Source organism: Pygoscelis adeliae, unplaced genomic scaffold (genome assembly GCF_000699105.1).
Source record: "Pygoscelis adeliae isolate BGI_AS28 unplaced genomic scaffold, ASM69910v1 Scaffold34, whole genome shotgun sequence".
NCBI classification, from domain to species: Eukaryota; Metazoa; Chordata; class Aves; order Sphenisciformes; family Spheniscidae; genus Pygoscelis; species Pygoscelis adeliae.
The window spans coordinates 490763-503356 of NW_008824658.1; the positions used below are offsets into that span (position 1 = coordinate 490763).

At 42.9% G+C, this 12594-nt stretch overlaps 1 protein-coding gene across 4 annotated transcripts in view; it reads left to right on the top strand.

Annotated features, from left to right (window-relative positions):
* Positions 1–12594, top strand: part of FAXDC2 (fatty acid hydroxylase domain containing 2) — a 16519-nt gene that overhangs the window by 2639 nt on the left and 1286 nt on the right. The window contains exons 3-12 of one of the 4 annotated variants that reach the window (XM_009322614.1): positions 632–1180; positions 1287–1428; positions 4171–4235; positions 5387–5434; positions 8247–8338; positions 8442–8545; positions 9296–9417; positions 9744–9949; positions 10904–11009; positions 12083–12249. In XM_009322614.1, coding sequence (XP_009320889.1) covers positions 5387–5434; positions 8247–8338; positions 8442–8545; positions 9296–9417; positions 9744–9949; positions 10904–11009; positions 12083–12249 — 845 coding nt within the window. In that variant the 5' untranslated portion in view covers positions 632–1180; positions 1287–1428; positions 4171–4235. Of the gene's footprint in view, positions 1–631; positions 1181–1286; positions 1429–1634; positions 1786–4170; positions 4236–5386; positions 5435–8246; positions 8339–8441; positions 8546–9295; positions 9418–9743; positions 9950–10903; positions 11010–12082; positions 12250–12594 lie in introns of those variants that run through there. The other 3 variants (XM_009322613.1, XM_009322616.1, XM_009322617.1) reach the window with 3 other exon arrangements.

Genomic DNA, 12594 nt, shown 5'->3' on the forward strand with positions numbered 1-12594 from the left:
CTAGGGAATAGTTAGGATTAGTGAAGAGAAAGCATCAATGAAAACAGTAACACAGTCTTAAATCTGAAATGAAGAAACAATGAATGTTTACCTCACTAAGAGGACAAACAGCGTGAAGTTGGGAGGGGAGTTCTGGGAATACTCTCCTTCCAGAAAAAAAAAGTTAACTGATAAAAATACAGATGTAGCGGTAGGTACAAGAATCCAGGCACAGACAACGAGGCACCGCCATTATTCACGCTTGCCGATCTCTCTACAACTCTAGCTGCTGCTGGCTTGAGATGTTGCTTACCAAACAAGAGCGTGTGTTGCTTCACCTGTGAACAGCCATACAAGGCTAACTGCGAGGCAGGGGTGATATTCCGTGTTTTTTCTTGTGTGGAAAAATAAATCTGGAAGGTTATGGCGAGTAACACCCTCAATTCTCATAGCTTAGTTCGTATTAGAGCACTGTATATTAAGTAAGTAACATAGATTGAGGCCACATTTGCATAATAAAGACCAATGCTGCTGCAAATTACATCTTGCTCTCTGCAATACCATAATTACAGACTTTATGGTCTGTAAACATCATATTTAAAGACAACTGAGCCCAAGCACATTCTAACCTATTTGTATCTTGTCCTTACAGATGGAACCAATTCCTGTCACTGGCTGAGGACACTACGTAGCAACAGCATTGGTGTAGTTTATAGATTTAGTGCAACACAATGAAAATTGGACTGCTGCTTTTTTGCCAAATTCCACAGTAACCCTTACTGCTTTTAACGAATACACCTTTGACCCATTTGGTTGCACTGGCACTATTTTGTGCTCAAAACATGAGTTAGTGCATTATAAAGATTACTTATCTTTAAGGTGTAGGTGGCTTTTTTTATTCTCAGATGCAGCCATTAACTCGTGATGAAAAACTCTTACCTGCAGAGATGTATTCCAAATGCTTAGCTGAGTGACAGCACACGCATATGCACAGGGAACACTGCCAGTACTAACAGTGACATGGCACTGGCTTCACATGATTTATCTGGGAGGGGACAGCCAACTCCTGCTTGGAAACACACCCCCGCCGCCTTTGCCTAAACCCTCATAAAGTTTCCACAGCGGCAGTGAAAGGTGAGGAGTTGAACTCTGGGCTCTGAATAGACACAGAGGACCTCTCCTAGGCTACCATCAGCAGGAGGTAAGCAAAGGATGGGCAGCCAGAGTTCAGGGCTTAGTAGCTTGAAAAGATATGATAGAAACTTTGAGGAAATAATTAAAAGGCAATGTCATGTGTCTCTTTAAAGTACAATTGTAAGCTTTTCTAGGAACTGTGGTTGCCTTCAGATCTATGCAGTGCCTGGCACAGTAGGACATCCACCAAACACGACGTCCAGTCCTGCATCTGTCCACATAGCGTGGCTGATATGCAACTTTTTGGGTGACCCGGTAAGTTGTACTTATGTTTTCCTTTCTATACGTTCTATACATTCATAGATAGTCGTAGCCTTTTTTTCTCTCAGGCGTGGTTGTTTTCCACTGTCTATGCACTATAAAGGCTGATTCCAGTGAAGTAAGGTCTACAACAGAAGATTCAAGCAGGAGGGAAAAAGGAATACAAGAAACTGTGGTAGGCAGCCAGTCCGTCACAGCAGACATACCTTGCTACTCAGCTGCGCCTGCCAGCAGCAGGAGTATTTGGCTGGTGTCAGAAGAAGGATACAATACAGTGCAGTACTGGGTACAATACAAGGAGAAGCGGGCACTTGTGCAGCCTCAGCTTGGGACTCTCTGGGCAACAGAAATGTAAGGGGACAGCAGAGGTGGGACATAGATAATAATGTAAATGTTAAAACAAATGTAGAAAACATGGCAGTCCTTTCCTTTTCAGATTATGTTGAGCAGTTTAAAACACAACTTAGACAAACTAGCTTTTTCTGATACCTGAAGTGGAAAATTCAGTGAAAACAGATATGTGACTTAATGAACAGTTGTTGGACAAATGATGAAGTATATAGAAATAATAATTAAAAAAATGTATTAGAATTCTTTATTGACTAGTGTATGTTTCCCCTTTAACATCAAGAGACTGATTGGAAAAACAATTACTTTTACTTTAGGGTTGAGAATTTGGTTTGGATCAGATTTTGTGTTAACTAATTTGAAATAACCAAAAAGGAACTTTTTTTTTTTTTTAAACACCTCCAGTTCTATCTAATATTTGGAAATAGCTGCAGGCAGCTGAGATCTTCACTGGTTGATTCGGGGCTGTGTAACATGCCAACATAAGATCAGTGCCAAGCAGTTGAATGGCTTTTTTGTTTGCCGAAACAGCCATGGTTACACAAATGCTTTTTTAATGTATTTGGTGTATTCTGACTCAGAAAAGACATTATCCAACAAAAAAGAGTAGGTGGTAATGAGATGTTGGGGAAAACCTAATCCATCAAAATTTATCTTTTTTTAATGTAAATAGTGTAAAATTTTGTCCTGTAAATGTGACTTAATAAAGGTAGTGTATTGAGATTTCGGGGAGAGGGAGGACAAGCAGACATGGCAGTACTGTTTCAAACCGGAAGTCTTTGTCCAAGCAAGACTTCTGTCATAATTTGATTATTTTAAAAGGAGTACTACTAGAAATGTGATTACAGTTTTAACTTTCCTAAACTCACAGAACGTAAGACTCAATCAAGCAATGGCCCTTTCTCCTCCTAAAAACTCAAAGCAGAATCACATTTTCTACTGTGCTCTGCTCTCTAGCTCTTCGCATGCAAAGATTCAGCAGGGTTTGACTCAGCACTGCTGTATGGAGGAACCATTCTGGAGCATCAGCCTTCCAGCAAGCAGCTGAGATACCCCTTTTATGTCTGCCTCTGTAAGATCTTATGTTGTCTACTACAAGGTCATCAGGGTAAAATAATCTCTTTAACCACAGAAAACTATGGCCAACACTATTTACTGTACTGTCCCAGCAGCTCCCTACTGAGTGGTTGTAGAGAAGACAGGGAGCTGCACAGCAAAAGGGCAAGGGATATGAGTTATAGCAAGCAAAATTCTGATTAGATACTAGGGGGAAAGAAAGAAAAATTACAGTGAAGGTAGTCAAATACTGGAACAGATTTCCCAGAGAAGCTGTGGAATCTCCCTTTAAGTATCTCTGCAGATACTTAAAACTCAACTGTTCAATACTCCAAACAACCTGCTAAGAAAGCTGGAATGGAGCAAAGCCTCAAAAAGGAATGGATTATTCAAGCTTGACATATTTCAAGCATCAGTAGTGTTTTCTTAGAGACAGTGGGCACACCTGCACTGAGAGGACCTATGTGACAAGATGGGCATATAGTGCATGTTACATAGCATAAAATGCATCATTGTCATCAGAAGGTCTTTTGCAAATGAAGATAAGACCAATTTGTCCTGTGGTAAGTTATTTACGCAGTTCTATTCAGGCTAGCAGGTGATTGCTGTGATTGCTACTTACAGGTTTTCCTCATCAGATATGTTAGGGTCCAACTATATTTTTTCAATAAAGTTGCGATTGGCAAACTTGATATATCGGAGAAAAAAAACATACGGAAGAGCTCATAGACTGGTGCTAGTAGCTCACAAAGTCTAATAGCAAGGAGCTCTAGATCTGGGGAAAGACGAGAAGTCCTAGGACACTGTGACTCCCTTGACACATTCTCATTTTAAGCAATAGCACCTTACGGCACCTCTCACACTACTTTTTGTGGCCAAGGGAAACAAAGTTAACTTGTTGTTGGGTTTGGTTTTTTTTTTAAGGCTGCTACCAAAAGTTAGCATTTCCCATAGGAGTATGTAACACCCTAGTGTCGAAATAGGTGGGTGGGAGTTCGGGCTCATGGTTTCAAGTTTCAAATCACTTTTTGCCTGATTTTTCTTTTTCTTCTCAGAACCGTTTAACATCAGTTTCTTCCACTAAAGTGGAATTTTGATGGACTGGCCTTGTCTTTTTCTGTCCATGAGGACAGAGCAGGAACCCAAGCAGGAAGGTGTCCAATTTTTCTGTTTCGTGCCCCTTGATCTGCATACTAACACGTAACATAGGGAAACAGAGCTGGCAACACCTGTAAATAAACAGAGTTGCATTTGTAAGAATGTACCCGTAAAGCTATCATTTCAAAGCTAAAGTATAACCTCCTGTCTAATACGGGGACTTTTTTTTGGCAGTGTATTCCTCCTTTCTGAAACGCTGCAAGAGGAGTACTCCCAAGAGGCTTGCTAGCATCATAAAGGTAACAGAATATCATCTTTCTAATGAATAATTTTCCAACTGTTTTTCTTTGTACCTTAGAGAGGTGCCTTTCTACCTTCTTTGTACTTTCCTTTTTACCTTAGGTAACATAGTTTTCCTGTGCTTGAATATTCCTCTGTGTATGAAAAGTAAAATGGATTAAATTCTGCAATCCTCAGTAATCTGGCCTTCATATTATTAGAACTCATGTGTTTGTTCTTAAAGGCCAGGTGAAACCAAGAAAACCTTAAGCAATGTTTTGTTAGCTTTTGCTAATTATAATTTATGGTAAGAGTGCAGCAATATAAAAACAGCTACTCAATAATCCCTAGGACAGCCACAGCACATCCTGAAACACAGAGGTCTTTCCATGGCCATGGACAGCAGTGAAGCCCCGGCAGCTACTTAAACCTTGGGTTTGATTTTTTTTTTTTTTTTTTTTACCAAAACCACCAACAAATGGTCAAGCCAGAGCCAAATGCAGGGAGATTTATTACGAGGTGGCCACCTGTCCATTTAGTACCTTAAACCCTCAAATTGACCATAGCGGGACTTGAAGCGAAGATGAGTTTCTCACTTACCATGTTCTTAAGCTGTAACTTACAGTTCCTCTGCCACGTGAGCGAAGGCTGCGTGGGGCTCTACTGTGTTAATTCTTCATGGCACAAACTCACATTGTTGTAGTCGGATTTTCGTTTTCATCCTTGTTAGTTTAACAGCATGCTGTCATTATGGAAGAGCGCATGTCCCATATCATCATTTCCTTGCAGTCTGTCAAGGGCTGGAGTTCCTACTGAGTGCAATGTATTCCTGGGCTGGATCAAGGGAGGCAGCCGTGCCACAGCACACCAGTGCCACGATCAAAAGCTTTGGTTTTGGCTGTTCTCCCATTTTTCTTTGTTACCCTTGCATCCCTGTTAGTCTTCTGGGACGACACTAACTCATCAGGAAATAAAGGGATTTTTCTTCTCAAGAGCTCAGCTTTGCTCCATGGCCAACACAAAGGAGGGAGCAGGACAGGACAGAGCACAGAGTAAATATTTTACAGTTTTGCAACAGCTTGAAGTTGAAGGGATTTGCTGTTGTCAGCAGCATATTCTTCCACCCTCCAGCTGTACAAGGTTCACTCACTCGGGTCACCTCTTATTTCAGATGAAAAGAGACTCTGGATATTCCACCATGGCTGAGCAGCAGAAGCAGGTAAAGGCTCAAGGTCATCTTTTAAAGACTGCACTATGCAGGTGCTTTGGAAGGCTGGATGTGTTGAATCATCTTCTAAGAGATGTGACAGACACATCCACGCTCTGATCACTTTAGCATAACTAGGAGCTCATCTCTTATCACTACAGCAACATTTTCCCAGCACTTTTTCCCTTCCAGTGGACTGCAGCTACAGCACCAAGTGGTGAAGGGCCTGTTGTCTTTGCTTGTGTGGCAAGAGACCACGACACTCAATTGTAGCCAGAAGCTGTGCCACCTAACTGGGCCCAGTTCTCAAAGTGGTCCTGCTAAACAATACGTTTCCCAGCTGGTGTGCCGCAGTCTCTTTACCTTGCAGGCAGCAGCCCTGTTCTGCACTTAAGGAATTTGCCAACTTGTACAAGCCCTTTAAGGACAGGATCTCAAGCGATCCATGGATCAGAGTTTGGAAACTACTGTACTGGAGCTGTTGGCATGAAGAGAAACAGGGTGTTAGCACTTGGACTTGATGAACAAGATTTTTTTTTCCTATGTAAACTTCTCTGCTTCTACAGCTCATGTAATTATACTGTGTGGGATTCATTCACGTAATCACTTCAGCACGTGCAATAAAAACACAGCCTCAAAACAAGACGGTTTCTAGCCAAAGGGCTTTTAAAATAGCTTAAATGCTGAGCTTTAGCTACTCTCTGTCCTATCTCAAAGCAGGACATACACAGTGTCTGATGAGTATTAGGAGTTACTAGTTTTTGAAACTCTTGAGTTCTTCAGCTAAAAGATGCTAAAGAATCTGAAATACTATTTGATCTAACTGAAAATTCTGACGCTTGTAAGACATCAGAGTTTTTCTTTGGTATGTTCGTTCTTCATCCCAGGAGAAACAAGGATTTATAGGATACGATTCTGTTAAAAAGCTCTAAGCTTTTTATAGCTTTTGTAACCTTTTTTCTAAAGAATATGTAGAAGGTGTTCCAGGGTCTAAAGATTAAGAAAGTCTTATGTCAGCATACATGAGGCATAACATGGATGCAGTTGCAAGTATGAAACTACTAAGAGAGCAAATCTCCAGCCCAGAATCCAGCATGCACTGTCTGAAGCTGGAATAGATGGCTTTCGCTAGCCTTGCGTTTGTAGTTCTGTACAGCCAGTGATAATGCTGGCAACTGATTGCATTGCTTCTAATACAAACAAGAGTCCTTTAAATTACTTCCTCCCCGGTTGCTTACTTGATTAAAAAAAAAGAGATGGTAGAAGCAAGCATATGTTTGTTTTAACGAAGAAAGTTCCAGTGCTAATGAGCAAAGTTCTGTCCTGGGACAGATAAATATTGCTGACAAGTCCTGGGCAATGTTTAAAGTTCTGTAGCTGTTACAGAATCTTAAAGAAGCTCTCAGCACTGAAAGCCGTGTAGAGAGGATTCCTCTATATTGCATTACCCTAAACACACCTGCGTTCAACATTTATTAGCGAGCTGCCTCTCTTGTTTGTCGTCCCTGACAGGAGACAAGCAGAACAGCAACTATGAATCATACTATTTTTACTCCAGTCTGTTTTTGCAGCACAACAACACAGTTAAACAGGAAGGACGGAGTAATGGACAAGACACTAGCTGGTTATTACTCAATATTATTTTAGAATTGCATTGATTATTTTTTTAATCATTTATACTGCAGATAAATGTAATGCGTATACATCCAATAAACCCAAATTAAGATTTCTGAACTCCAGAACCAATTCCAATTTGGGCTACTCTAAAAGACAGATAGTTAATTAAATATTTGTCATATATTTGATAAACAAGTTGTTTTTTAATATTTAAATGCTCAAATATATTGAATACTGATTTTTGAATATAGTTATTCCTGGAATCAAGAGGTCTCACTGGTAATTTTCTGACCCTCTTGAAGTTGCTTTGTGTAGTTAAAATCCTTACTGTGATAAAAGTCATGCTAACATCACAGGTGCCCTTATGCTGTGTACAAGAATATTTCTTTAGTAGATATCATTTCCATGACTGAGAGCAGGGATTTAGAAAACTTTATACTTTCAAAAGTTGTGTATTTTAGCTCCTTGTTGTTCTATACAGATGGCACGTGGTAGCTACTAAACAAGTTGTACTCTCAGTACTAGAGCTGAGTTGTACCTGCGGTGGCCTAAAGGCACAGGAAGGTGAATTATGCAAGGAAAGGTAATATCCTGTATTAAACCTCTGTTATACTTGCGGAAAAAAAGGCAAGCTTCTGGGCACGTGAGCCTGACTTCAGAATCGGTCTTCAAAGCAAAGAGGAAAGTTGAGAGGAGTGGTTCTGGATTAACTGGAGCTGTTAATCAGATCATCTGGGCACAACAATTCTTGACTACTGCAGGGAGAAAGCATACTGCATACTGGGAGGAAGAATATACTGGTAGGGTGAGGGAAGTGTTGAGATGGAGCACCATTCCTTACCCCCAGGTCTTCCATGTGTACTGCTTTGAGTTATCCAGAAGCCCCTTATATTATAGTCCTCCAGGTACTGAGAAGGGGGGGGGGGGGGGGGGGGTAGAGAAATCAGTGGTCCTTTCTCTCCCTTTGTTTATTCTGGAGAAATTCCATGTCAGTGACACTTCAGGTGACAAGGCAGATGGACGTGTGTGTACTACCCCCCTCAATTACACACAGTATCCCATAAAACAGCTTTGTTGCTATGTTCTTTAGGGTGTTAGTGAAACAAAACAGGCCATCGTAGAACTGCCTTGACCTCCTGCATTTCAAATACAAAAATGCTAGTGTAGGACACAGCAGCACATGCTTACTCTTGTTGCTTGCTCACAGGAAGTGAAGCTCTGGGATGCCATGAAGATCACTGCCTTTGTCCTTGGCACAGGCCTGCTCGTATTCACTGCCTTAGCGAACTCTGTTTCTTGGTAAGATTGTTCAAACAAAGGGGCTTGAGGAGAAACTTTTCTGCGGAGAGGGGAAAAAGTGGATGATTAAAAGATGGGCAACCAAGAACACTTATTCCCACAGGTATGTGCAGAATATCTGGGACCCTCCAGGCCATTTCTGGCAAACAACATGGCTAAAGTTCTACTACCTGTTTGATGGAAAGGAGTGGACAATCTTCCTCCTTGGTGAGTTACTCAGGTTAACAACCCTCTGCTGTAGGAGGAACCAGCCATGTATTACATCCAGAAGGGGACATGGACATGCCTTCCCAAACTCACTAATCCTCCTACTGAAAAAGCATATGTAGGCTTCAAAGCCAGCCACAGCTGATGTAGTGCAACGGTGCTGCCTTTGGACTGGTTCATTATTAGACCCCCTATACAGATTGAAAATTTGATCTTTTTGCTGCTGCTGAAATGGCTTCCCTTTGAAAACACACCCTTTGCTCCTGTGAGAACTGAATGACTCGGTAGAACTAATTACTGAAAATTAAAGTAAAATTAGTGAATTTTACTCTTGCTGTAGCACCTATAAAATTCTCTGCCTGTGATTAACAGGTGGTGAACAGGCCTGGTAGGGACATTCAAAGGTCCCAGGGATCAACTTGACCTTATCCAACTTGTATTTAAAACCCACCCATAACAGAGATCCTGCAGCCTCCCAGAAAAACCCTTTCTTAGCCTCAGTTGTGGCAAGTCTCAACCTACAAGACGTACTCTACTGTCTACTCTAACCTCCTCCCCATTCCCTAGTTCTTACCCGGGTGTCAGAACCTACCCATATTCCATTTTAAAGCCTCTCAGGGTAGGGGATACACACCTGGCACATCTGGGTCCCAGCAAGGTCCTCTGGATACTATGCCACTGTATTTTCCTTCTGATTTAGCCATAGCTCTCAATTTATTCACACATCTCTGCCCTTTCCTCATGCCACAGGGGCTGCATTGGTTCCTAGCCTTGCTTTCTGGTGCTTCAATGGAATCCTTATGGTGGCTGACGTAACAGGAAAGCCAGCTTTCATTACCCGCTATCGCATTCAGCTGGGCAAGAATGATCCTGTAAGTATTTCTCACTCTGCCTCTTCTGCTGGCTAAACACTTCCTGCAGTCTCTTAGGCTAGGAGCAGAGAGAAGAACCTGTTGTGCTTTTCTCTTGCAACCAGTTAGGATTCAAGGAGAATCAAGCTGAGTCTTGTATATCCACTGCAGAGAGGAAGGCAGTTCTTGTAATTAGGCTACTGATCAGATCTGGATTGACAACTTGTTAAAAAGTTGATCCCAAAGCTAACACAGAAACAGCCTACAAATCTTAAAGCTCTTTATCCTCCCAACTCAAAGCCACATTGCTTCTGATTTAGCCTCAAGTCCTGACTTCTCTTTTGCAGGTGGACACAAAAAAATTGCGCCAAGCCATCTACACAGTGCTGTGTAATCAGTTCTTTATCTCCTTGCCCATGCTTGTGCCCATGTTCTACGTCATGAAATGGTGGGGCAACACCTTCAGCAAGGAATTACCCGCCTTCTACTGGTTTCTTGTGGAGCTAAGCATCTTCACCTTAATAGAGGAAATTCTCTTTTATTATACACACAGGTGAGCTGAGCACAGGAACAGGACTCTCTGGTTTTCCCCCATGCCTTTAAGCTTATACCTATCATCTCCTGCAACAGCAGTGGTCCTAGTGCCCCCTCTTCCACCAATCTTGTGTTTATATGGGAAGACTTACAGGTCCTGGAATCCACCCTTACAACACGAGGCTTGGGTGCTGCAATGCTGCTAGTAACTCTAGTAAGCAAAAATAGGTAAAATTACAAAGGTGGAGCAGCTTAGAGGCTAAGAAAAAAAACAAAACAGCTAGCTTCACGCAAAAGCTGTAACCCACCATTCTTCAAAAAGAAAACAAGTCTGACTATCCTGAAAGAAAAAAGCTCAAGAGGTCAGCGACTCATCTCCCGTTCACTTGTACGGCACCTACGAAGCAGGGCCTGGTTCCTGACACTGCAGGCTTTCTAAGCGCTAACACCAACATTAAAGGAAAAACTTAAAACAAGGAAGAGTAAAGACTGCAAGGCTGCGCAGAAGCAGGCCCGGCATTCTCAGAAATATGTAGGTTTCCCTTTTGGACAAATGCACACAAAAAACCCATTAAAAAATCCAATTTCTTAAGGGCCCACAGAACCTAAAATTCTGCTTCTAATAGTTGCCAGTAGGTAAAGTCAAAACAGTGAAAATATAAAGTGAGTCTTTTCCTCAAAAGTACTCCCAGGTTTGAGCAAGTCAGTCATTCAGGGACTTTTATTTATGTGATTTATCTGGATTTAAGTTTAACATCAGTCAGCGGACACATACATTAAGTGAGGGCTCTGTGTTAAAGAAAAAGAGGGAAGCCAGGAGTCCTACACTCTTCTTCCCAGCTGCTCTAATTTTTTTTTTTTTTTTTTAAAAAGAGGCACGAGCAAGTCCCCAGCAGAAATTCTGTGTTAGGTTACTCTGTGTTCCCTTCTTACGGAGCTCAAAAACCTACCTTTCTCTCTTTTCTCTACTTAGGCTTGTTCACCTCCCGCTCCTGTATAAGCACATTCACAAGAAGCACCACGAATGGACAGCCCCCATTGGCGTGGTCTCCGTTTATGCTCACCCGGTAGAACACATAGTAAGTGGATTCCCCGATGGTCACCCTCCAGTTCCTACGTGGCGTGTGATTTCCATGAGATGAGGAGGAGTGGTAAGAGAAGAAAAGCAAACACACCCTTAGAATCTTCTTTCTTAGGATGAGGGAGGTAAGCTGCATTGCCAAGAAGTCTAACTGTGGGAGGGTTGCAGTACCCATTTACACTGAACACCGCTAGCTTTACAAGCGCAGATCCAAGGGCCTCCAACAGATAAGGAACTGACTGAATGGTGCTTCCTTGAGCACAGAGAGGGCTGGGAGCACCGACGAGGCTTTCAGCACGAGATGTGACACTTAACACAGTCCGGGTTACTGAACGGAGTCAGAATTCTATCAAGATTTTCATGCTGGTGGCTGGGATCAGTGTTTGCAGGAGTGTCTCCCAGCCGAGACTTCTCATGCAAACACACCCCACCTTCAGAAGACTCCACTTCTCAGTGCCATCTCCTGTTGACAATAGTCCAGGGCTGCAGCACCAGCTCTGTGAGTCTCCCTGATTGACAGTCTTTGGGCAGCAGAATGACTTTCTATGTTCGAGTCCAGCTGAGCCTCGCTGGCACAGTAGGCTTGGTCTGGGCAGTGACAGCCATTTGTGCCACTGGTAGGACGCAATGGAGTGAGGCAGCTGAGACCATCACATCGCCACCTTTGACTGCACGCGTCGCCAGGCCGGTGCCCTTTGACAGCTAGGTTTCCCAAGAGCAGCTTCAGCATTATTCCAAGGTGAAGCTGAAATTCAGATCTCTGACTGCAGGGTGATTTACTGGAATCATGCTGCCCTCACACCCCTGGTTTGATCTCACATCTAACTTCTACCAGCTTAGGGAGCTTGGGCTGTGACTCTGTTTTGCAGCGAGTAAAACTCAGTTAGCTCAGAGAAAATTATTTCTTTGACGATTATTTAATTTTAGTAAGGTGTTTGCAGAGGCATCTTCCCGTTATGCTGCTTGCACAAAACTAATGCGATGTATCACCCAAGTGAAACAATTCAGCTCCTAGAGGAGAGTCTGCTTGTTGTGGACCGATTAATGAGGTAGTTTGCTTCTCATTTCTAGCTCTCCAACACACTGCCTGTCATGACTGGCCCGATGATCATGGGGTCTCATATTGTGTCAATCGCAGCGTGGTTCTCCATTGCTCTCATAACAACAAGCATTTCGCACTGCGGCTACCACCTGCCCTTCCTGCCGTCGCCAGAGTTCCACGACTTCCACCACCTCAAGTACGTCTGGGCACTGCTCAGCTTCCCCTTCCCCTCCTGCCTGCGCCCTGCCACTGCTGACAGGCAAAGCTCCTTTCTGAGGGTCAGGTGGGTTTGCATAACTCGGGTACAAGCGGAGAAGCCTGTCCAGTTGGCCTGACAGCAGGCTGAACGCTCAGTTCTTAAAGCGGTTAAACAGCGATTGGGATTTCAGAGGACTCCAGCCCACTGCCCACGCAGCTGCCAGCCACCTCACTGACATCTGCCCTCCTCCATCAGCTGACTTGGAAACTTTCTCCAAAGCACAAACACCGCAGCTCGGGCCGGGCATTTCAAGTTTCCTAAGCTTACATATGAGGAAAGAAA